This window comes from Aythya marila (assembly GCF_965140915.1).
Source record: "Aythya marila genome assembly, chromosome: Z".
In the NCBI taxonomy this organism is placed as follows: domain Eukaryota; kingdom Metazoa; phylum Chordata; class Aves; order Anseriformes; family Anatidae; genus Aythya; species Aythya marila.
In genome coordinates, this window is record NC_139080.1 from 10,696,176 (window position 1) to 10,720,064 (window position 23,889).

At 59.4% G+C, this 23,889-nt stretch overlaps 2 protein-coding genes across 2 annotated transcripts; one reads left to right on the forward strand and one right to left on the reverse strand.

Annotated features, from left to right (window-relative positions):
• The first annotated feature begins 1,338 nt into the window (after positions 1–1,338).
• Positions 1,339–4,990, forward strand: LOC309889803 (gamma-secretase subunit Aph-1b-like). Its single transcript, XM_082782831.1, has 7 exons — positions 1,339–1,639; positions 2,180–2,350; positions 3,400–3,473; positions 3,577–3,699; positions 3,803–3,930; positions 4,122–4,245; positions 4,474–4,990. The coding sequence occupies exons 1-7, from the start codon at positions 1,527–1,529 to the stop codon at positions 4,509–4,511; spliced, it is 771 nt and encodes a 256-aa protein (XP_082638957.1). The 5' UTR covers positions 1,339–1,526; the 3' UTR covers positions 4,512–4,990.
• Positions 4,991–5,837: 847 nt separating this feature from the next.
• LOC309890452 (carbonic anhydrase 9-like) lies at positions 5,838–17,751 on the reverse strand. The gene is made up of 11 exons (XM_082784314.1): positions 17,473–17,751; positions 12,366–12,395; positions 11,295–11,465; positions 9,265–9,407; positions 8,793–8,885; positions 8,555–8,621; positions 8,196–8,353; positions 7,943–8,084; positions 6,406–6,435; positions 6,199–6,292; positions 5,838–6,051 (listed from the first exon to the last, which is right to left on the reverse strand). Exons 1-11 carry the CDS (start codon positions 17,615–17,617, stop codon positions 5,988–5,990), a joined length of 1,137 nt encoding a protein of 378 aa, XP_082640440.1. The 5' UTR covers positions 17,618–17,751; the 3' UTR covers positions 5,838–5,987.
• Between the last annotated feature and the right edge of the window lie 6,138 nt (positions 17,752–23,889).

Here is a 23,889-nt window from a genome sequence, read left to right on the forward strand (position 1 = left end):
CCCTGACCGCTTCCCTTTATTTGCTGCGCTCCTCGGCTCGGGAGAGGATGGAGAGCTGGCAGCTCTTTCCTGCCCAGGTGCTTCTGGCCTCCTGCCCTCCTCCTGGCCCCCAAATCACGATTTGGAGCTCTGCAGACTGAAGCTGAGCTTCAAAGGGCTGCCCTCGCTGCTCATTCTCCCTCTGGGCTGTCACATCCCAGGACGTGCACGAGGGTTGGGGTTTCTCCTCAGGTCTTTCCCCGCAGCAGGTCGCTGCGTGGAGCTGGTGTTTGGTCAAAGCAGCCCCCTGGAGGGGATTTGTCTGTCTGTAAGAGGCACAAGAGGGCAAAGCCACCACGGCACCCTGCCCTGCAAACAGGCCTCCCTATCAGGGTGTGTCCCCAGCGCCCAGCTCCCGGGCGTCCCTCCGGCACAAAGAGCCCTTTCACACCCAGCACTTTTCCCCATTCCAGCCTCCTGCACCGTGCCGGCCCGTTCAACCATTTACACCCCTCCCACAGCTCCTCCTTCACCTCTGAACTCATTTCTGCCAGGCGCTGTGGCTGTTCCCGGTGATGGCAGCACCAAGGCCGCCAGCCGACCCCCCGGGGCCCAGCACTGCGCTGCCGCCCCTCCGCTGCCCCTTGCTCTACAGGGAGGGGAACCGTAAGGATGATAGGGCTCCAGGGGTACAACTGCAAACCGTGGGGTCCCAGCACAGGCTGGGTTGGGAGGGACCCTAAAACCCACCCAATTCTGCCCCCCTGCCATGGGCAGGGACACCTCCCCCCAGCCCAGGCTGCCCCCAGCCCCATGCAGCCTGGCCTTGAGCACTGCCAGGGATGGGGCATCCACGGCTGCTCTGTGCCAGGTCCTCACCACCCTTAAAATAAAGATTTTCTTCCAAATACCTAACCCAAATCTCCCCTCTTTTATTTTAACGCCATTCCCCTTTGTCCTATCACCACCCCTGGACGCAGATTCCCCTCCAGCTCTCCTGCAGCCCCCTTTATGCACCACCCCCAGCCGCAGCGCCTTGCCCAGGCCACCCCCGACCGCCCCCTCGGGGGACCCCCCCCCGGCGGGGGCATGGCCACCGTGGGCTCCGGGTAGACCAGGCGGCCCTGTGCGGGCCACGCCCCCTGCTTTTAGACCACGCCCCCTGCGCTTAGACCCCGCCCCCTCCAGTCCGACAACGCCCCACCCGAGCAGACACCGCCCCTCCGGCCAGACCACGCCCCCTCCTATCAAACCACGCCCATCCAAACAGACCACGCCCCCCTCCACCAAAGCCACGCCCCCTCCCGGTTTCCCGCCCCCGCTCCCCGGTGCGGGCCCCGCCCCGCGCCGCTCTTCCGGGCCCGGCTGCGGCGCGCGCAGGCGGCGGGTGACGTCAGGCGGCCCCGGAAGGGCGGGGGGCGCGGGCCGGGAGCAGGCGGGACCCCGCGGTGCCGAGCCCAGCCCGGGACCCCCCCGGGACCCCCCCCTCCGGGATCCCCGGGACCGGAGCCGGTGCCGGTGCCGGTGCCGGTACCGGAGCCGCCGCCATGACGCTCGCCGTCTTCTTCGGGTGCACCTTCATCGCCTTCGGGCCCGCGCTCAGCCTCTTCCTCTTCACCATCGCCCGCGACCCGCTGCGCATCATCATCCTCATCGCCGGGTCCGTGCCGGTACCGGGGGGTGGTGGGCACCGGGACCGGCACCGGGACCCGCACCGGGACCGGCACCGGGACCGGCACACAGCCTGGGGCACGGTGCTGCGGCTGGTACCGGTGTGGGTACGGGGCTGGGGTGGGCACCGGCACTGGTACCGGTACCAGGAGGGGTGGTGGTGCCGGTACGGGTGTGCACGGCTGGGCTACAGCACCCGCACCGGTGTGGGCACGGCCACAGCCACCGGTACCCGCACTGCTATGAGTGCTGCAGGACCACCAGCACCCATACTGGTACCGGTACCGGGCACTGGTATGGGCACCGGGGCTGTCACGGGCACCACACGACCACCGGTACTGGGGCACCGGTACCATCATGGGCACCACCAGTACCATGGCACTGGTACCAGTACAGGCACCACCAGTGCTCACAGCACCACCAGTACCGCGGCACCGGTACCAGTACGGGCACCACCAGTGCACGGCGGGGTCCAGGCCCCGTTACCGTCCCCGGTACCGTGCCGGTGACGGGCTCCCGGTCCTTGCAGGGCGTTCTTCTGGCTGGTGTCGCTGCTGCTCTCCTCCCTCATCTGGTTCATCGCGGTGAAGGCCAGCGACCCGCGCGACGAGGCGCTGCAGCGGGGGCTGCTGATCTTCGGGGTGATGTTCTCGGTGCTGCTGCAGGAGGCCTTCCGCTTCCTCTACTACAAGCTGCTCAGGTACATGGGGGCACGGGGACGGGGCACGGGGACACCGGGGCAAAGTCTGGACCCAGACCCGGTGGCGGCGGTGGCGGGGAGGGCGGCAGCACTGCGGCACGCAGGCAGAGGGTGGCAGAGCTCCGTCCTGCAGAGCCACAGCCTCTCCTCCCTGCAATCTCTTTTCCTATATTTTTTTTTGGGGCTTCTTTCTGCACCCTCTGTGTTTTTTTTTTTTTTTTTCACTTTTTTTGGTGTGTTTTCTAAAAAAAAAAAATAAAATAAAATGGTTTGCTCTCCCAGCTGTGTGCATGCCCTAGGGGTGCGCTCTGCAGCTTGCGGTGCTGCTGCTGGGGCTGTGGCACCCCGGCAGCCCCCACACCTGGTCTGTGGGGTTGGATTGGGATCACAGAGTCATTAGGTTTGGAAAAGACCTCCGAGATCTGGTCCAGCCATGCCCCTACCCCCACTGTCACCCACTAAACCCTGTCCCCAGGCACCACGTCCAGCCTTTCCCTGAACACCCCCAGGGACGGTGACGCCACCACCTCCCTGGGCAACCCGTCCCAGTGCCTGACTGCTCTTTCTGAGCAGAAATGTCTCCTCATTTTCAGCCTGAACCTCCCCTGGAACAACTCGAGGCCATTCCCTCTAGTCCTCAAGCTAGCTACCTGTGAGCAGAGGCCGACCCCCAGCTCCCCACCCCTTCCTTTTAGGCAGTTGCAGAGAGCAATGAGGTCTCCCCTGAGCCTCCTCTTCCCCAGACCAAACCCCCCCAGCTCCCTCAGCCTCTCCCCACAGCACTTGTGCTCCAGGCCCTTCACCAGCCCCGTAGCCCTTCTCTGGACAGGCTCCAGGCCCTCGATGTCCTTGTACTGAGGGTCCCAAAGCTGAACAAGTACCCGACGTGGCCTCCGCCCCGTGGCGGTGGCTCAGGGAGGTCCCCGCGGTGGCAGCAGTGCTCCTGCCATGGCGTAGCGGTGCGCAGAGTGCCCGCAGGTCCATTAATCAAGGGCAGGATTATTGAGCAAGGAGCCAGGTGCCTGCTGGCAACACGCTTTTCCCTGCAGGAAGGCCATCGAGGGGCTGGTGGCCCTCAGCGAGGACGGCTGCTCCCCCATCTCCATCCAGCAAATGGCATACGGTGAGTGCCGCGTGGGTACCCGGGGTACTGATGGGGTTTGGGAGGTCCCTGGGGTGGGGGGGGATCGTGGTTTTGGGGTGTCACGGCCTCTCTGTCCTGGTAGTGGCTGGCGTGGGCTTTGGGCTGATGAGCGGCGCCTTCTCCATGATCAACCTCCTGGCGGATGCGCTGGGGCCGGGCACCGTGGGCATCCACGGGGACTCGCAGCTCTACTTCCTGACCTCAGGTGAGGAACGTGGCCATAACCCACATCCCTGCTCCCCGTAGCCATCGGAGCCCCCCGCAGGGCCCGTGGCTCCCTGTTGACCTCCCGCTGCTGCTCCCCGCAGCCTTCATGACCATGGTGTTGATCTTCCTGCACACCTTCTGGGGCATCCTCTTCTTCCACGGCTGCGAGAACCGGCGCTGGTGGGAGATCGCCGCTGTCGTCCTCATGCACCTCGCGGTTTCGGGGTCGGTGAGTGCTGGGAGCAGAGCCCCGTGCTGCCTCCAGGGATGCTGCCACACGTCCCCGTCCCATCCCAGACCCTCACCAGGCTTTCCACACCACTGGAACCATCAGGAGGGGGACACGGTGGCTGCGTGGAGCAGCCGGGCTGTGGGAGACCCCTCTCACCCTTTCCCTTTTCTGCTTTTCCTCCCCCCCAGACGTTTTGGAACCCGCTGTACGTGGGCAGCCTGGTGCCCTCCTACCTGCTGATGGCCGCTGCTGCTGTCTGGGCTTACCTGCTCTCGGGGGGCTCTGCACAGAACCTGCGCCGCTTCCTGCTCTGTAAGTGCTTGGTAAAGGGGGACAGGGACCCCTCTGGGTGCTGGGGACCCTCTGGGTGCTGGGTCCTGGGGTGGGGAAAGGTTCTCTTGGGGAACGAGGCGAGGAGCTGGCTGCCTCTCCTACGGGACAGGAGGAGACCGTGGGGCTGACTGACTCTTAGGGGGAGGTGGTTTGGGTATGAAATTTGGTGAAAATCTCCACCCCACCACCCCGGCTTGGTTTCCGCAGGTTCGCAGAGCGGAGCCAGCCCCCAGCTGGCATCCTGAGGCCCCGCAGGACGCTCCTGTCCCCAGCTGCCCCTGCCCTCCCCTCCATCTCGGCGACACCATCGGCACTCGCCTCCTCTGCAATACGTTTTTCTCCTGGAAGGGGGGACCCCGGCCAGCCCTGGCGGGGCAGGGACCACCACCCAGCGGACAAGTGGCACCGGGGCTGGCCTGCTCCTCTGCCCCTCCAGGGACAGCCCAGCCTGCAGGACTTGGCTTTGCTGGCCCTGAGCTACCCTGCCTGGGAAGGATCCTTCCTCAGACTGATCCCAAGGACCCCCCTCACTTCTCCCCCCGGCGCTGAAGATGCCCCCCTTGTCCCCTGTGCCGCTGGGGTGGAGGAAGCAGCTTTGCAAGGCGCTGTCTGGGCCGGGGCTGAGCCCTGTGGTGCTTCTTTCTCCACCTCTTCACCCCCTGTTCACGGCAAGACGTGGCCCCAGCGCTGGACTGCAGTGAGCTGGCATCCTGGGGGGTGGTGTCGGGGGGCTGGTGTGGGGTGGGGGGCAGCTGCTGGGGGTGGAAGGTGGTGGGAAGGGATGTGGGGAGACAGATCCCAGCAGCTCTGGTGGGTGGCCGTGGACCAGCGAGCCTGCAGCTGGTGCCAGCACGGCCTGGGGAGGGGTGCTGGGGGCTGCCCCCCCGGGGATCATCGCCCTCTCCAGGGGCCGGAGGGGGATTTTCAGGCAGGCACCGGCCCTGATGCTGTGCTTACAAGATGGGGATATTGAAACAGCCCAGGGGCTCAGTGCTGAGAAGGCGGCTTTGTCCACAGTGGGCTTTTATACCAATAAAAAAAAAAATAATAAGCACCATAGCTGAGTGGGGTGTGTGCCAGCCCTGGGGGGGTGGGTGCTTCGGCCGCTCCTCGGTTGCCACCAGGGCGGAGGCTTCCTCCCGTGTCTTCCTCCCCTCACCCCTGCCCGAGCCCGTTGCTTTTGGCTGCAGCAGGGCCCAGATGCTCCCCAGGGCTTGGCTCTGGCTGCACGCGAGCCTCGGAGGCCAGCAGCTCGAGAGGAGCAGGGTGGGGGCCGGCGAGGAAGCCGAGGGGCTGCTGCCTTCACCTCTGCAGCGCTCCGGCCCTACCAAGCCCCGGCAGCTGTTTTTCCAAGGCTTTGCACAAATAAGAGGAGGAAGAAGTCCCAGGGCGCTGAAGGGCAGGGCCGGGCTGTGCAAGGAGCCCCGCACTGCTTGCTCTGGAGCTCTGCCTGGGGCACGGATGGAGGCTGATGCTTGCTCTGCGATGGGAAGGGTCCGGCGTCGCTCCGCGGCTTGCTCCTGGGACGGCAGAGGTGGCCGGCAGCACAGGAAGCTCTTACATCTTTTTGACCTTTTTTATTAACGTTTTTATCGTTTTTTGTAACAAAAATATCTGCTGGGGCTGGGCGTTGCCCCAGGTGAACAGTCTGTGCAGCCGGGGGAGGCTGGTGCCCCCCGAGCCCGGGGTGGGAGCGAGGGGACGGGGCTGAGCCGCGGGGCTCACGCTGTGTTCTCGGTGGTGGCCGCCGTGTAGATGACCTTGGATTTGGTGGGCGAGTCCAGCCTGGCGTGGGACAAAGAGCAGGGTGTTAGGGTAGAGAGGGAAGCCCCGATAACTCATCTGCATAATGCTCGTTTCCCATACAGCAGTGTGCAGGGGTACGGAGGGGGGGACAGCGGTGCCCCCAACCCTGCTCTGCCCACCACTCACCGTGCGTTCTGGCTGCGCTGCTTGTAGACGTAGTACATGAAGGCCAATGCTGTGATGGCAAAGAGCACCCCGAAGACCACAGCCAGCACGTCCCCTGCAAGCCCAGCAGAGGCACGTCACGGGGCGGGTGGTGGTGGTGAGGGGGGCAGGGGGGGACACAGGGCTGGGGGGGACACGGAGCCAGCAGCCTCGGCTGAGCACACTTACCTGCGTGAAACGAGGAGCTGGTCTGTCCCGCTGAGGAAAAATTAAAAAAGGAGGGGTGTGAGAGCCTGCTGTCGGGATGCCAGAACAGCCTCCCCATGGCTGCATGCCCCAGGCTCAGCACCAGGCTGCCAGGACCCCTGTCCCCACTGGGTGTCCCCCAGCACCCTTCCCAGGGCCAGCACCTCCTGTGCCTGCTGCCACCACCCCCAGGAGACACGGCACAGTCAGGGGGGAGGAAAGTGCCAGTACAAGGCTTTGCCAAACCTGGGCTGCTCTCGTTGCTCCCCACGTGGGGACAGCCAGCCCACACCACCACCTACCCATGCCCTAAATCCTGTGCCAGGCAATATTTACCTAGCGCAGCAGCGCTGCTCTGCCCCGGCAGCATTATCACCTGCACAGCCCCAGCATCGCGCGCCGGGTGGCACTATCAGTGCCAGCATCCAGCAGCTCACAGAGCAGCTTTCCTGACCCTCCAGCTTGGGAAAAATCAACAAGCGTGGGTGAAGGAGGTAGAGCTGAAAGCGAGGTGGGACGGGGCCCAGCCCCACCGGTGCACGGGGCAGTGTGGAGCGGGGAAGGCTGCACCACCTTGGTGCCTGTGAGGTCTGTGGGGACCAGCAACCTCATCCGGGAGCACAGGGACACCAGCCCGGCACTCAGACACACGACTTCGGGGCCAAAGGCTTTGTTTGGGGTGGTTTGATAGAAATAGCAAACAGGGGAAGAAAAGAGGTGAGCTCATTTGCACCTCCGCCCCCTCGCCTCTGCCAGCGCCTGCTGAGGAATAGCTTCTGCAGAAAGGGGTAAAAGAAAAGGCTCGGAGGTAAATGGAGAGCACGATAATGTTTCTAGCAGGTTTACCAAAGATAGAGCATGCCAGCCTAACCCGATATCCTTCTTTGATAAGTGATATTCCAGACAAAGAAAATGCGGTAGATTTTATCTCCCCAGGCTTCAGTGAAGCATTTGCCGTGGAGCCGTCCGGGAAGCTGTGAGCGAGGCCGAGGACCATGGTGATTAAATCCTGCAGCCCTTAACGAGCTGGCTGCAGGTGTGGTGGTGAGGAGAGGTGGTATACCACTGTGCGGTTAGCCAGGCATTCCCCTGGGGCCCGGGACCCATCCTGTGCGCTATTTCTATTAGTCACCTTGACACAAGGCGACAAATGCCAGCGGAAAGGAGGAGGAACAGGATGTTGGACAGGGAAAAAAAGCCCCAGGCGAGCTCAGAGAACCGAAAAGGGGCACCGACACAGTGATGCAGAGTGATAGTCGCACCTGAGGGCTAGCAGGAACTTCTACTCATAGCTGGAAACCACCGGTGACAGAAAGGGCTTCGAGGACACACCGAGGGAACCGTCCTCTGTTTGTCCTCAAGCAGGGTGGTGAGTACCCAGCCTGACACCCCCAGCCCTGCTCCAAAACCCAGGGTAACCCATTAGAAAAATGCATTCCCCTAAGAGAAGCCTCGCCCCACTTCTTGCCCTGTGCCTCGGCAGCCCGGTGCACCCCCAGGGTGCTCGCACGCTCCTTACCCGTGGGCACCTGCCTCTCCCGGGACAAGGTGGGCTCGAAGCTCGCCAGCACCCACCGCTTGTGCAGGGCCTGGGTCGGCCGAAAATTATTCTGCAGGGGTTTGCCGTGGTCATACTGCAGGCTCGTCACCAGCACCGAGATCTGGGAAGAGAGAGCAGGGTGAATAGGGCAGGGTGCGCGCTGTGCTGGGGAGCCAAAAAGCCCCGGCGCACGGCATCCACGGGGACCTGCACGGGCGCTGCCCCGACAGACCTGGTCATGGGAGAGCATCACGGTCTGGTTGAAGACCGTCCACATCACCGACTGGAAGCAGGGAGGGGTGGTCAGGGAGCCGTTGTAGCGGTAATAGAGGTGCAGGCTGTCGGGCAGCAAGCCCGCGATGTTGAACCCGGGCACCATGACTTCCTCATCTGGGAGGAGAAGGCAGGGGAGTGAGGGCAGCCCCAGGGAGGGGAACGGGACCAAGCGCGGGGCTCACGGAGCACACCCGACCCAGGGCATCCCCCAGCCCAGCCTCGCACCACCCTGCTGCATGCACCCGGTGTGCCAGGGAGGGCAAGGGATTCTCCCTTCCTGTCCACTGCAAGGGCTTTCTCTGCTGGGAGCCTTACCTTCTCCTTGGATTTCGTGGAGATGCTTGGTTATTTCCTCGTAGTAAGGGTTTTCCCTCGGCCCGACCTGCAATGTAGCAGCAAAAGGAGGTTTGGCTGCCTGCGAGGGGCACCCTGTCCTGCTGGACCCTCCTCGCCAGGGGCACCAGCACCATTGCGGGTCCCCAGAATTACCCCTGACGCCCACCCCGATCTCACTCCCACCCCTCCTTGCCCAGGTCTGGGCTCTGGTTCTCACCTCCAGGAAGACTCCCAGCACGGCCAGCCCATCCGGGTAGCCCAACGCCACCTTGAAGTTTTCGTACTTGGTGTTGTAGTGGACCACGTGGAGCTGGAGGGAAACACACAGTTCGTTGCAGGTTGGGCACCCCAAAGAGGTGCACAGCCCCACGGGGGCTCCCCAACTATTGCAAGGGCTGGGAGAGGCATGCAGCTACACTGAGCATCCCTGCTAGGGGTAAATGTGCAGGTGGGATGGAGACAACACGTGCCAGTGGATAGAAGTGAGCACGAACAGCTGCCCATGGGAGCTGCCTTGCTTGCAGGCAGCAAACCAGCCCTGGATAGCGGGGCTGGAGGACAGCAGCTGGGGGAAAAAAAAGGGGTAAAACCATTTGGGAGCTGGCAGGGCAGGCTGTATACAGGGAAAACTCCTTCTCCATTAGCCCAGCATTGGGAGAGGACGGTCGAGGGGGACGAGGGCTCCTCACCTCCCCAGCAAAACGCTTCATGTTAACCGTGTGCTCGGAGCCGGCTGTCGTCGGGGAGCCCCAGTGCAGGTGCAGCTGCTTGGCTCGGTACTGCTGGGCATAGCCACCCGTGATGGCCATGGACTCGGGCAGTTCCAGGACAACTGCAGGGCAGGAGGGAGAGGTCGGTCAGTAAAACACAGAGTCCAGTCCGCCCCAGGTTTGCAGAGGAGGTGGCTTGGGGGAAAGAGCCACCCTGGGCTGGTGGAAGCTGGAGACAGCAAACAGACCCGCTTTTGATCTCTAATGAGGCTGTAGGTGGGGCAGTGGATAGTGCTGTGCAAATGCAGCAGGGTTTGGCTTTCAGCTTGGGGTTGTAGGACACCCCGATAAATAAATCAGGGTGGCTGTTCCTGAGGCTGGAAGTGCTCAGAGTGCTCTGCCCCTCTGCAGAGACTCACGAGGCAGTCCCGTGCTGGATGCTGTCCAACAACTGATGCACTATGCGAGGATAATATAAAGAGACCGTGGGCAAAGTTCAAGGATCGGCAGGCAAAACTCAAGGATTTGAATTTTTGGCCAAGGCCAAGTCCAAAATTTCCATCTAGCAAAGCCAGCCCTCACTCAGTGGTGTGGCACGCCTCAGGGCTGAGCTACTGGGACATGCACCAAAGCCACCAGGAGCATCCCTGGACCCTGAGAAAAGCTGTTCACTCCCTCCAAGCACCTTCCAATTCTTAACGTCAGATCTTTTCCTTCCTCATGCCTCTGTAGGTGAAGTGTCAGTCACATCGCCAGCCAGGGCACAGGTTTGGGATTAGGAACACAACACGGCTGTGATGAGTCATTTGTCCTCTCCTGTGCTGCCTGCCACTGGGCTCGGAGATACAGAACTCAAATACAGGAAGCGGGACACTGCTCCCTCCCCGGGGATTTACCTGCTTCAACATTTCTTTTGTGTATCTAGATCAGGGCATTCCTAGTATTTATCTGAGTCATTTTCAGGCCCTTGCAAAAGTCTGTGCAGCGAACGTGTTGTATAAGGAGGAGCGACAGCAGAAATATCCCGGCTCTTCAGAATGATCACAGGAGGCGGGCAGTCCCCATAATAATAATAATTTTAAAAAAGCATCTTATAAGCAGATGAGAAACTTCTTCACCCCCCAGCCCTCTCGACGAAAATGTTACGAGCGCTTTCTGAACACCAAGCAACGCCAGATGCCAGGGTGTCCAAAATAGCAACCGCTGAGCTCGACCCGTTCAGCTATGCAGGCATGCTGGGGTGGGAGGCTGTAAAACAGAGCTCTGGGCACGCAGCGAGTCCGACTGGTCGAGTGTGCTGCATCGGGTCACGGGGCTGTTTTATCACACCTTCAGCAGGTTGCTGTCCCCAGCAGCTTTTCTTGGGGACCGGCAGCCACCGGCGTGCACAGGATGAGCGAGGTGCTCCTAGAAAGACCTGGTGGCAGCCAGGAGCTGCCATCTCCAGCTGCAGGGCAGGAAGGAAATGTTTTTTTTTTTTTCTTTTTTTTTTTTTCACCCCCCAAAAAAGTTGGAACGGAATCCATTTATGTTAACGTAGTATCAGTCTCGCCATGCCAGGTAGTGCATGTATCTGCATGCAGTATTTAGAAGGGCTTTATAGCCCTTCTAAAACTGGAGAAGGGAAATAAACAATTTCTGAAAGTGCCTTAAGATCCTGAGATAGCGTCTTGAAGCACGGGCTTTAAATTGGCCAAAGCTGTGTCCTAGAAGACTGAGGGGTTGGTACCTTCAGGGCTAAATCGCACCAGGGACCAACCAGTCCTTTGAAAGTGGAAACGATGCCTGCAAACTTGCACCAGAAGTATTAGGGGCATGTTTTTAGAGGAAACATGGATTATAACAAATTCCCAGAGCCACCACCCAAAGGCAGTGAGTTGCGAGCTCTCCATCTCCTGGTTTCTCCCCTCCAGGCAGGAAAGCACCTGAACAAAGCCCTCCCAGAGCCACGGGGAGGGTTTCAGGGAAGCCTGGTCCTGCCAGGAGCAGCCGGTGCCTTTCGCACCCACCTGTGTGCCCGTTGTTCTTCAGGTTGAACTTCTTGCTGGCGGGCAGGCTGTACCCGGAGAGCTGGATGGGCTGCAGCTCGGGGCTGAAGATGGTCTTCTCCGTCTCGATGTTGATGGGGGACTGCTTGTTGCCCGAGCAGGCCGGGTAGTGCTCGCCCCAGCGCTCTGGTTCTGCAACGGGGAGGCAGCAGCGGTGAGGCCAGCCAAGCGAGGAGACCCCCAGGGGGAACTGGGGTGGGTGGGAGGGAAGGGGCAGGTGTAGTTTGGGCAGTGCACCTTGCTCACAGGCTTGGTTTCCACCAAGCTAGCTCGGGAGCAGCTCCCTGCTGCCACGTGACGGCGCGCAGCTGTGCCACGAAAGGGCTCCGAGCGCGGTGAGCTGCCAGAAAAGTCTATTTTTGGGGTGTTTGGGAAGAGCGCGAGAAGATCATTTACAAGTGGACTTGGCAGGCGGAGGAGCCTGTAGCTCGTCACACGCTGGCTGCTCGTTGCCTCTCCTGCTGCCACGTGAGCCCCTCCAGCACGGTGCCACCAGGGCCACGCGTGCCCATGGCCACAGGTGGCGAGGTGCCGGCCCCACAAAGGGACGGGTGATGTCCCCAAAACCTCCCCTCGCACCACAGAGGGCTGCTTCCAGCGCTTTTCAGGCCAGCCCCAGCCTAGGGGACAAGAGGGACAGGGGACAGAGGGCAAGGGTGAGGACACAAGCTAATCCCTGGGCAGGTCAAAGTCCCAGCACAGGCTGCAAGTCCAGCCTTGGGGAGCCCAGCCTGGCATAGGATGCGGCCAGCTCCTGTCTGGGGGGGAAGCCCGGCCCCAAGGGCACCCCAACGTGAGGGTTTTGGGGATCCCCCTGCAGAGCTGCTGCTGCTGTCCCCAAATGGGAGCACCCCGGGCTCTCCAGCCCACCCGTGCCCGGGTTCGGGCACCACTGAACCAGCAGGGTCAGGCATGAGGGAAGGGCGAGCCGCTGAGTGCGCACAGGAGCCCTGTAATCATTAACCACGGCTGGCTCGAGCCCAGCGTGCGCTGGGTGGTGGGGGAAAGCAGGATTAACTGCAGGGTATTTACCTTCATAGCTCCAGTGGTTGTCACCAGCACCTTGAGAAGGAAAGGGGGAAAAAGAAAAAAAAAAAACAAAAAACACACACACAAGAGCATGAATGGAAGGGAAAGGTTGGCAGCAAACAGGCAGTGCTCACAGCCCCAGCAGCAGGTCCCGGGGCTCACACTGCACCCCCAGCCCCCTCCCAGCCTTCGCTTCCCCACTCCTCCTCCTCCTGCCCCACAGCCAGGGGGTGCTGCCTTCTCCCAGCAGGGAGGTCTGCGTGCATCACCCCGAGGGGAAACTCCAGGGCTCAACACTTTGTTATCACCGTTATAAGGGGGGAAAATAAGTCGCAGATACGGGCTTTCATCGCGGAGCAGCTGTGCCCATGCTCTTCCAGCTGCACCAGGACAGAGCGAATTCACCTCCTCGGGCTCGCTCTCAGCGGGGTGCTCGTAATGGCACGGCGCTGATACCCCCAGCTGGCACATCCCAACCCAAAAAGGGTGGGAGAGGCTTGGGGCCAGCACCCACCCCGCTCCCTCAGCTCCCCAGGGCGCAGCCCAGTCCCCAGACATCTCCATCCCTTATTAGTGCATGTGCCAATTAGCCTGGACGGGGTGCAGCAGGGGCTAACAAGTGCCCTGCCACTGACAACGGCCACCGACAGCCGCTTGCTATTAATAGGAGTGGATTCCAGCTCACGGGTGAGAAAGGAAGAGGCACGCTTTCCCAGGCCCAGGCAGCTGATGCGGGGCCCCGAGCCCAGCGGGATCCTGCCCTCCTCCCAGCCAGGAGCCAGCCCTGGTGGCCGCAGATGCCTGGGGACAGCGGGGCCGTGGATATGGGAACAGCGTGGTGGTGATCACTCTGCAGCACCTCAGAGGCTCGGGAGTCACTCGCCCAAGGTGTGGGGTGCTCCTGGAGGTGTAGAGCCCAGCAGAGGGCTGGGCACGATGCAGCTGCCTGCACAGGGCAGGAATGAGCATGCAGTTGTGCCAAGGATGCAGTGGGCACAGACAGGACCCCCAAGAGGTGCTTCAGCAGCTTTCCCAGGTAGGATTCCCCTCTTGCAGCATGAGGGTGGCGAGTCTGGAGCAGCTACGGGGCTGGCACGCGGTGCCTGGGTGCGCTGCACATGCCCGAACCGGCACAGCCTGCCCCGGCACCCTGCTTTTCTGCTCACCTCCAGGAACTCTGCCTTGACAGAAGGCTTCTCATCCTTCCACCTGAAGCTTGAGCAACAGCTCGGTGCTGGCACCTGCCCTGCTGCGTCAGCACCGTGCCACCCACCCTGGCTTCCCAGGTCCCAGTGCTTGCTCCTGCGGCTGGTGGGGCTCCACAGGGGCTCGCAGCCCCAGATTTCTTGGTCCTTTATAGGGAAACGGGGATCCAACAGCCTGAAGGCTGCAGCTGCACCCAGGGTACAAGATTCCCCCGGGGGTCCCACGGTACCCGAGCACCCACCTGCACCTACCCACGCACCGAGGCCACCTGAGTGCATTTCCCCACCCACGGAGCTGGGCACAGCACCGGGTCCCTCCGTGCCTGCCCTGAGCGATGCAGGGGAGCACCAATGCCAGCCCAGCCCGGCAACGGGATCAAGCCTTTGGCACCCACCCTGGCGCAGCCCTGCAAGGCACCAGACCCTTCGTCACCAGCATTACCCCACCGCCCTGCGCAAACGCTGATTTGCATAATTTCAGCCTCCCTCCCACGCTCCCCGCCGGAGCACGTCTTCTCCTTCCGAGCAGCGCACGGGGCCGGCTCCCCTCGCCGCTGAACCGCTGCCACACACCACAACAGAGGTGCTGCAGCTCTCTGCACGCCCTGCCCTACCCCGAGCACGTACAGGGGCTGCAAAGCACTCCCAAAAATGTTGGATGGGGGGAGCAGAAGCACAGCTGGTGCCCAGCGCTTTGATGAGCGCACTGGGAGAGGGTGAGCGAGGAGAGGACTCCTCGGTGGGGTCCCAGCAGGGAAATATTTCGGGGCTCTACCAGGAGCTGGCTGCGGCTGCAGGCACTAAAAGCCTTTGTGCTCAGCCACGTGGAGCCCCTCCGCTCCCACCCAGCACCAAACCCACCCCCTTCCCTGAGCTGGGGGGAACAACATCAGCCAAGTTTCCCCATTCTGGTGCTTTCCCCCCCCTCCCCACACACACAGGCACTTTGCTCGCTCCCTCCCACTTCGGGATCCTGGCGCTCGCTCCTTGATATCCAACACCATCCAAAAACACTTTCCTGCCGGGTCCGGGCAGGCGCTGCCATTAGCGGCGTGCTGCTCTGCATGTCCTGCAGCCTGGGGGTGAGGGCAGGAGCAGTTTTGGGCATGGTGAGGAGCCAGCAGGGCCAGGGGCTGCTGCTAGCAGGCACCAAAGCAGCAGGCTGCTCGAGGAATTGCTGCAGGGATGCGGGCACAGACCCACAGTTGGTTGCATGGAGCAAGAGGCACCCTCAGCAGAGCCAGGGAATAGGGTGAAAACAGGGGGATGCCCCTTCTGCCCTCATCTGCTTGCAGTTTAGGGGATGCACAGCCCGCAGGGCACCTGAGGATGCCCAAACGTGGGGTGGCAGCCACGTGCCGATGCCATCTGATGGCAGCAGGGCTGCCTGGTGCCTCCTCGCCGTGGGCTCCGACAGGAGTTTATGGCTCCAGACATCCTGCTTGCTTATCGGGCGGGCACACGATGCCCTGTGCTCAGCCACAGGCTGCCCTGGGATCCTGCCACAGCCTCTGCTCACACCCAGCCCCGAACCAGCCCTGGACAAAGGCTGTGGGATGATGCTCGGGGAGCCAGGGGGACACCAGGACGTGCAGAGATGCACAGGGGGGAAACCTCAAAGCAGCGACCAGCCCCTGCAGACCGATCCCAGCCTAGCAGACAGGTCCAGGCACCTTTTCCTCACAAGCAATAACCTGATCAAGGTACACGGGCCGTGCCGCCGCGCTCACGCTGCCCACAGCCAGCTCCCCGAGCATATCTGCAGCCAGCAAGGAGCTGGCACGAGGTCTGGGGCTGGCACGGTGTCTGGGCAGCATCCTCCTGCCAAGTCCCACAGGAAACCTCTGCACCCCACAGGATGGGACAGCAGCAAGCCCCCAGCCCTGCCCCACAAGCACAGCCCTGTTTTTACTCCCCAAGCAGCCCCACACAGCACCCATGCCCTTCCAACCACTGCATGCACTGATCCCACACAAGCCCGGCTGCATTCAATTCCTTTTTTTGTGTGTTTCTAAACCCTGACCAACCGCGAGCCTTGGGGATCAGCCTTTAATCTGCCACCGGCAGCTCAGGTTGCCTCAGGGATTGTTCTTTGTGCTCCTGGGGGGCTGTGGGGCCCCGAGATGCAGCCAGCATCCCGCAGGGAGGGGGAGGCACAGGGCAGGAATCACCGCGGCTTGTTCCTGCTCCCCGTGAACCCAAGTGGCCTCGGTGAGTGTTGGGGAAAGAGGAAACAGCTGGAGGGCCTTGGGCAAAAAGGGCCGTGCCAGCAGGAGGGAGAAAAATGGGGAATCCCTTAAGGCTGGGGAACGAGGTAAGTGAAAGTGGATTAAGCTAAAAAATGGGCTCCACCAGAGGAAGAAGGCATCAGGGGGTGAAGAAGAAGGGGGCGCAGAGCTGGGCAGCCTCGAGGACAACCCGCAGCTTGTACCAGGTGCCCAGCAGCCGCTGGCCATACCTGGTGCCCGCGTTGGGAGGAGGAAAGGAGCCAGCCTCACCGTGACATGTGGCTGCATGGGGGCATTCCTGGGTCCCAACCAAACCCCACACCCCCGCGGGGCTCCAGCCAGACCCCCAGGGTGGTCGGGGTGCCCGTTCGCCCCCCATCCCCTTTTCCCAGTCCCATCCCCAGGCAGCTGGAGCCTGGCACCCTCCTGCCCTGCGGCCGGAGTTACTTCATCTCTGCGGCGAGGAGCATCCGCGTCCCCGTCCCCACGCGCAGCCCGGCGAGGAACGTGATTCATCGCAGCAACAAAAGCAGCTCCCGGCACCGAACAATCGCCGATCCGTGCCGCATGGCAGCCGTCCCCGTACAGGTCAGGGCAACTCTTACCAGAGGCAAAGAAACAAGGACACGCTACCAGGCTGAGCCTGGGAAACACAACCCCACGGGCCAGGCTGGGACGGGAACGTCCCCGCGCTGTGCTCAGCCCCAGGCGAGCGGAGGCATGGCACTGCCCCAAAATCCCTGCTGAACGCTGGCAGCGCCACAGCCTCTGGGTCAGAAAAGGGACTGAGACCAAAGGGATTGAGCATTCCCCTTGCTAAAAGAAGGATCCCAAAACTTGGAAGCCCCCTCTGCCACCCGGGACAGGGTGGGGGGAGGCACCCCACAGCCCCCAGCCCCCTGCTCCATCCACAGCTGTGGGGCAGCCCCACACCTGCCCCATAGCTCCAGCCCCTCCGGGAGGCTGAAACCCCGTGCTGGGAGCCCTGAGCCCCTCAGGAAAGTAGGAACAGGATCTGGTGGGGAACAGGGCTGTTCCTGCCAGGGGTCGTGGCTGCACCAGAGTTGGCGGGAGCGGGGACAAAGGCAGGGACGTGCGGCTGTGGGGCTGCGTGATGCCGGAGGGGCACGGCTCCACTGGGGGCCCCTAACGGGGGCGGCACGGCAGCCCCTCAAGCCAGCAAGGGGGACACCCGCTCCGAACACTGGGGACCCTAAACCCAGCATAGAAACGCTCTGTGCATCGGGGCACACGTGCGTCGGGGACCCTAAACCCAGCTGAGGGGTGCTCTGTGCATTGGGGACCCTAAATCTGGCATAGGGGTGCTCCGTGCATTGGTGTGCCTGTGGGTCAGGGATCCCAAATCCAGCAAAGGGGTGCTCTGTGTATTGGGGTGCCTGTGCACTGAGGACCCCAAACCCAGCAGAGGGGTGCTCTGTGTATTGGGGTGCCCGTGCACGTGGCACCCTAAATGCAGCATAACGTATAAGGGGTGCCCATCATTCGGGGATCCCAAATCCATCAGAGGGGTGCTCCATGCCCTGAGGACCCTGTGCATCGGGGACCCTAAACTCATCACAGGGGTGCCCTGATGCATCGAGGACCCTAAACCCTTTCATGGGGGGTGCCCGGTGCAGCCGGGACCCCCCACCCCGTCCCCCCGCACCCCCGTCTCACCTCTCTCCTTGCCGTGCGGGGACTCCTCGTCGTCGTCGTGCCCGTGCCCGGCGGCAGCACGGCCCGCGACGGCCAGGATCAGGACCAGGACCAGCAGCGGGACCGACACCGGGACCGGGACCAGGACCGGGACCCGCAACCTCATCTCCGGCGTCGGATCGCGGTGCGGGGCGCTGCGGGACGGGACGGGACGGGACGGGGACGGGGACGGGGACGGGGACGGCGGCTCCGCGGTCTGCCCGGGCGGCAGCGCGTACGTGAGAGCGGGCGGGGGAAGAGGCGGCCCTGCCTCACGCCGCCGTTACCTTTTATAGAGGCTGGAGGCAAAGTCTGCCGCCGCCCGGCACCGACAGGTGAGCCGCCGCCGCCGCCCCCCGCACCGGGACTCGAACCCGCGGCACCCCCGGGAGGCCGGCGGCGGGGTCGGGGGGGGTCCGGGGCAGCGCCCCCGGTAGCTGCGGGGGGGGGCCCTGCGCGGTGTGTGTGTGTGTGGGGAGGGGAAGCTCCGTGTGTTCCCCCGCCCTGGGGGGCGGGGGAGGGGGGGGTGAGGGGCTGGGGGAGGGTTTTTGGTTGTAAAGAGGGGGATTTCCTCAAAAATGGGGGTGGGGGGTGTCCTCAGCGAGGGGTGTATTCAGTGAGGGGCTTTTTAGCTTCTTGGTGAGAGGTTCCCTCGCTAATGGGGTGAGGGGCACACTCAGTACATCTGTCCCCTCCCTCAGTAAGGGGGTGAGGGACGCCCTCAATAACGGGGTGAGGGACATCCTCGCTGACAGGGTGAGAGGCCCTGGGGGATGTTTTTGAGCTTCCATATCAGGGATTCCCTCAATAAAGTGATGAGGGATGTGCTCGGCGAGGGACGTCTTAATCTGTGGGGTGAGGGACCCCCTCAGCAATGGGGTGAGGGACATCCTCAATGCTGGGTGTCTTCCCCCAGAGCTGGGCTGAGGGACGCCCTCATCCCCCATTGTCAGAGAGGGACGTCTTAATCTATGGGGTGAGAGACCCCTCAGCAATGGGGTGAGGGAATTCTTGAGCTCAAGGTGTCCCCCTTCAGCAGGGGCTATAGGGGGCTGCAGGTCTGTAAGCCTGTGGAGATGGGCAGAATTAAGGAGGGTATTTCTCTGTGTCATGCCCAGGGAAGCTCTCAGCCCTGCTCCTGGAGGAAGCCATGCCCCACTGCTGATGTTTGGTGCAGGTGGGAAGCTTTCGGCTCTGACCGAGGCCATGCCTGCAGTGTGCCCCACGCCCCAGCCCTCTGACCAAGGTCCTACACCGAATATCCTCGACCAGCCCCACGCTGGTCTCCATCTCCCCATGGGTGAGGAGCAGGAGGGCAAGCCAGCTCTCAGAGAGGTGCCAGTGATGGCTCCCTGGCCACTGCACTACAACCCATGCTTTCCGTGTTTTCATCAACTTTCCAAAAAAGCACCCGGGCAGTGACAGGACGGAATTAGCTGCGATGCTAATTTAGGGCAGGAAAAGACCAAAGCGTTCAAGGAGGCCACGGCAGTGCCAGGTGCTGCAGCAGGTTGCAGTCTGCCATGGTAGCCGCCAAGGAACACCCCGGCGGTGTAAGCAAGGGCACACTGCACGAGGGTGGATTTAAATCAGATGTTGCCTGAAAGAGATCAGAGAGTCATGGAGATGACAGCTGACTGCTTGCCAAGACAAAGTGAAGTAAACATCAGGGATTATTAAGAAGGAAACAAAGAACAAAACAGCAGAAAAACACATATTGCTGTTGTATAAATCTTTGGTGAAACCTTCTCTCGGTTATTACCCACGGTTTTGTTTCTCCCATCACAAAGGGGACAGAAGTAGAAACAGCACGCACAGGGCCCCAGGGCTGTTTGGGGGCAGGAGTGGCTTCCGCACAAGGAAGGAGCAAAGCAAGCACAGCTCCCCAGCCTGGAGAGGTGAAGTCTGTGGCTTTGTCCTCCCAGCTTGTACAGGAACAGGGAGCGGGGAACCTGTATTTACTCCTGGGGTAGCGGATTTACGGCACAATCAACCCAAATCAAATAGCAGGAAGTTTGAGGCCAACCAGAAAAATATCTGGTTTACATGTACCGCAGAAGGGAATGGGGGAACTCCTTTCCTCAAATGTATGGGGAGCATTGTGCCCATGCAAGAAGATACAAGTTAATGGGTTCATTTCTGCTCCGTGTTGCCAGCGTCCCAGCTCTGTGCCATGTCCCCATGGGCCCCACGCCTCTGCTAAACCAGTTTGCCCAGCTGTTTCCCAGCCCAAATCCTCGGTCATCCCGTCACCTTTCTACGTGAACATGCTCGGCATCTGCTGAGCGCAGACATTGCTGTCACTGTGACGGGGCACGAGACCTGCCATGGGGTAGAGGAGCTCCTGCAGGGCCTGGGTTTTGTGCTGAGCAGGAGAAAGCTCTCCCAAAAAGCTGACAGCTAGGAAAGCAAGCTGCTGTGCCGATCCCTTGCAAACTGTCACCGTGGGCTCCTGCTCTCCACTTTGCCAGGTGCCTCCTCACCTTGCACCTGGGGGCTCTGGTGAGCCCTGCCACCGGCGATGACCTGCAGGTGGGATGAATGCACTCCCAACCTGCAGATTTTATCCTGATCCACCTTGTTCCTCCCAGCACCAGATAAGCTGAACCATCAGATAGGAAGACATTCATTTGTCAAAGCTCAAGTAAACAGGGCTGCGGGGGGGAAACAAACCATAAAATGCAGTTCCAACACCCTTTCCTTCTCACATTCCTGTAGTCTGTCTTATTAATGGTCCTTGTAATGTGTGTTAGCCTGAATGAGGAGGAAGGAGTCTGGTTAGGCAAGGAGAGGATCAGGCTACCCCTTTTCAGGCCAAGCCCCATGCAGTTCCCACCTCACACCCGGGCACAGCCCTTCAGTTCGCTCCCCCAGACAGCTCTCCCTGCATTCCCTGCTCACACTCTGTGCAGGTGGCAAAGCCATGGATCCATCACCTCTGCTGCCCTGTCTTTAGTTTCACCGTTTTCCTTCTTTGTTACTCTTCAAGGCCGCGTGTATCATATCACAGAAGCCGTAATTGCATGTGTCTCCTTTCCACCTATGATCTCTCGTACTTTGTCAGCTTGTTGTTGAGACAATGATACTCGGCAGCAGGAGACGCCGTTAGCGTGAAAGGTGACTCCGTGATCAGGGCACTGTGTCTGGATGTGTCTACAGGGAGCACTGGGGGCTGAAGATCACGGCCCCACCCCACCAGCCTTGCAGAAGAGCATCGTCTTTGTCCTCCTTCACAAGGTCCTCACCAAAAGGACTGTCAGACTCCGTCAGACTCCTCTCAGAGGCAACCCGGTCAGCTGGATCCAGGCCCCAGCTCTGTGCCCTTCCTTGCCGTGAGGCCTCCTGAAATGCACAGCATCAGTCCTCTGCTCAGTGTGGATCTAGTCTGAGGCACAAAGCACTGATATGGGAGCTTCCCCGATCCTCAGCTGCATAAGATGGATGGGGCTGTGCTAGACTGGATGTGCTTTTGGAAATGCTGCCTGGTCTTGTTTTAGCCACAGTGCCATAGGGAGGGATAACCTCTAAATGCTTGTAAAAGGATTAATTCTTAGGAAAAAGACGTCACTCCTAGGAAAATTAACTCATGCTAAGGAAAGACTTGGATCCCTAGGAGAGCTTTGTGACTCTGTGCCTGATTCAAATTTGTAGCAGTAATCCTTTCCCACGGGACATATAAATGAATTCCTGAGCTGTTGTGCAGGCTGATTGTTCCTTTTAATGAAACAGCAGCAGGCACCGGTTCGTCAGTGCTGTTGTGCCTCTTCACGATTTAGGGGTTCACTGGATGACTTCCAAATGAAAACCAGCTGATCTATGCCACTCACTGGGGTGAGTCCTGGACACTGGCACCTGCAGTCTGCATTCTGTTACTGACTTTTGGTTAAAATAGTTGAAAAAATAACCTTTCATTCAATGTGATATTAAACTCTGCTTTGCAATTGCAAAAGTTGCACAAAACGTTTCCTTCCAATAGTTTCACTTCCATCTCTATACCTTGCCTTTTGTTGGCATCCGAAAGACAAGCAGGCCCAAAAGACTGCTCAGACTTTACAAGCTGCTCGCTTTTATGCAAAAATCCCTTTTGGGAAACTGAGCTCAAAAAAAAATGAAAACGGGAACACGCAGACCCACCTTCCTAACAGGAAAAGCCTGGTGACCCCTCTCGTTGTGTATGTTGTTGAAATGAGGACTGACAGCAGCTGGTCTACATGGGGAGACTCCAGATTATGCTGGACCCAGTCTGGAGGCAGTCCCTGGAGTGCTCTGCTGGTCACTGCCACCGGACTGTAGGAAGCAGGTAGCCAGAGGAACTGCTTGCCCTGGGATTTCCTGGGCCAGGGCCACCCCTCTGGTGTGGCAGCTGTTTTGGAGCTGTGAATTCCTGTGGCTCTACTAGGGATTGGTTAAAAATATACACTTTTGTTTCTAAATACAATTATAATATTTATATCTCCGTTGTTACCTACCAGTAAAACCTAAAAAATCTGGAGTGATAAGAAACTCAATTTGGCTTTGATTTTAAGAGATATTCTCCCAAATCTGAACTTCAAAATAGCAAAACTTTTAGCAACTAGAAAGCCTGGCTTCAGGCAAGGTGCACGCAGGAACCTCAGCCCCCCCGTGTCCGTCTGTTCCGGGCTGGCCAGCAACCCCAGGAGCAGCTGGCAAACACCGACCGCAGCAGGATCAAAATGTGGAGTCCAGCTGGAAAATGCTTCCAACAGCAATGAATGAGCTGCACCACGATCTCTCTCAAGCAATGACGAAGCCAATCTCTTTAATTACAGCAATCAGAGCAAGATTTTACCTATAGCTGTGTGCAAATCAGGACAGACAGCACTTGCCCGGGTGCTGCGTCCTATCTCTCTTTGTGAAAAAGCAGCTCTGTAGCCTCCCCCACGGCGTACGTGGTCCGCCTCCTGCCTGTACTTCTCTGAGTTTATTGTATAGCCTCAGTGTTTGTGTTTCTTTGATTTTTCCATTAAACTGTACTTATTTGTTCCTGTGTAGGGCTGCCCTTTTGGTAACATTTATTCTCTGATGTATTTATAGACAGCAATTCTATCCCTCCTCAAACCCCGTTTTGAAAGGTTAAACTGAAGTCCAAACAAGCTTAGCTTATCAGAAAACAGATGCCTCTTCTTCTCCCAATCACATTAACCCTTTGCACCTCTTCAGGTTTTAATTGACCTTCTCTGAACACACACACACACACACACACACGCACACACACACACACACACACACATCCCAAATTGCACATGTACTTTATATGGATAATGCTTATCCTGCCAAATGTGGAACTGCTCGTAATAAGCACGTGAACAAGTGGTTTGCCTGCTCCTCTTTCTCATTTTCTTACACTAGTTTATACCAGGAGTCCTCATTAGCAGCTTATCAGCTCTCAGAAGTATGAGGTTTCATGCTCTTGCAGCCTTCACAACCCTGCTGCAATAGTTTGATTTTCAGCGGCAGTGGCAGCATTTCCCAGCTTTATTCTTGCACTTTGTGAAGGTCCTTAATGATGTTATTTATAAAAGTGGGTCCAAAAGGAACTTCAGTAAAATGTTTTTTACTGATCGATGCCTCTTTTCTTGAAATAACCCATGATTTTCCTGTTTTATTTAATGCTTGCAGTAAAGATTATCCTCTTCACTTTCATTAATGCTCACACCTGAAATTATATCAAATAACTTGTTGAAATTCTGGTAAAGTAACGCAGAAAGCTTTCCTCAGCCAGAAAAAATAAAAATAAAAATAATGCTAGTTTGGTACAAAATCATTTTAGCAAATCTGTATTGCATTTTATCTTTCTTCCTGCTTATTCTATAACTTCCCTTCACCTGGACACCTCAGATCAGATCCCTTTTCCCCGCTGAAAGTGAGATTATTCTCTCCTCCCGTGGCACAGCTTCCAGCTGGACACCAGACTTGCAAGCTGATTGATTGCTGGTTCTTTCAGCTCCCAGGCTGTGAACTCTGACCCATTTGAACGCCCATTTGACCCATCTGAGCTTTATTCTGGGTGGGTTGGTCTGTTCTTATACTTGATTTTTGATGGGTCCTCTGCTTCTATTCCTTTGTCTAGCAACATGGAGGCAAACACTTCCTTCTGTTTTGGGGTCACACCTGACATTTAATTTTTATGCAGTATCCATCTCTGCTCTGTTTTGCCCCGGTCCCCTTCAAATACTGCCAAAGACCTTTCTGTGGTGTATTAGAGTCTTCTCTGCAGGGTCTTAACTGGGAATGGTTCCCAGGTTCTCCATGCACATCTTCACTCAGTGTAAGGTTATTTTCGGTCGGCACCTTTTATACAATAACTTCCCATTACAACCCAGCTAAGAAACAATGACCACTGACTCTGGCTGGTGTCTTGGATGTTTAAACTGAGTG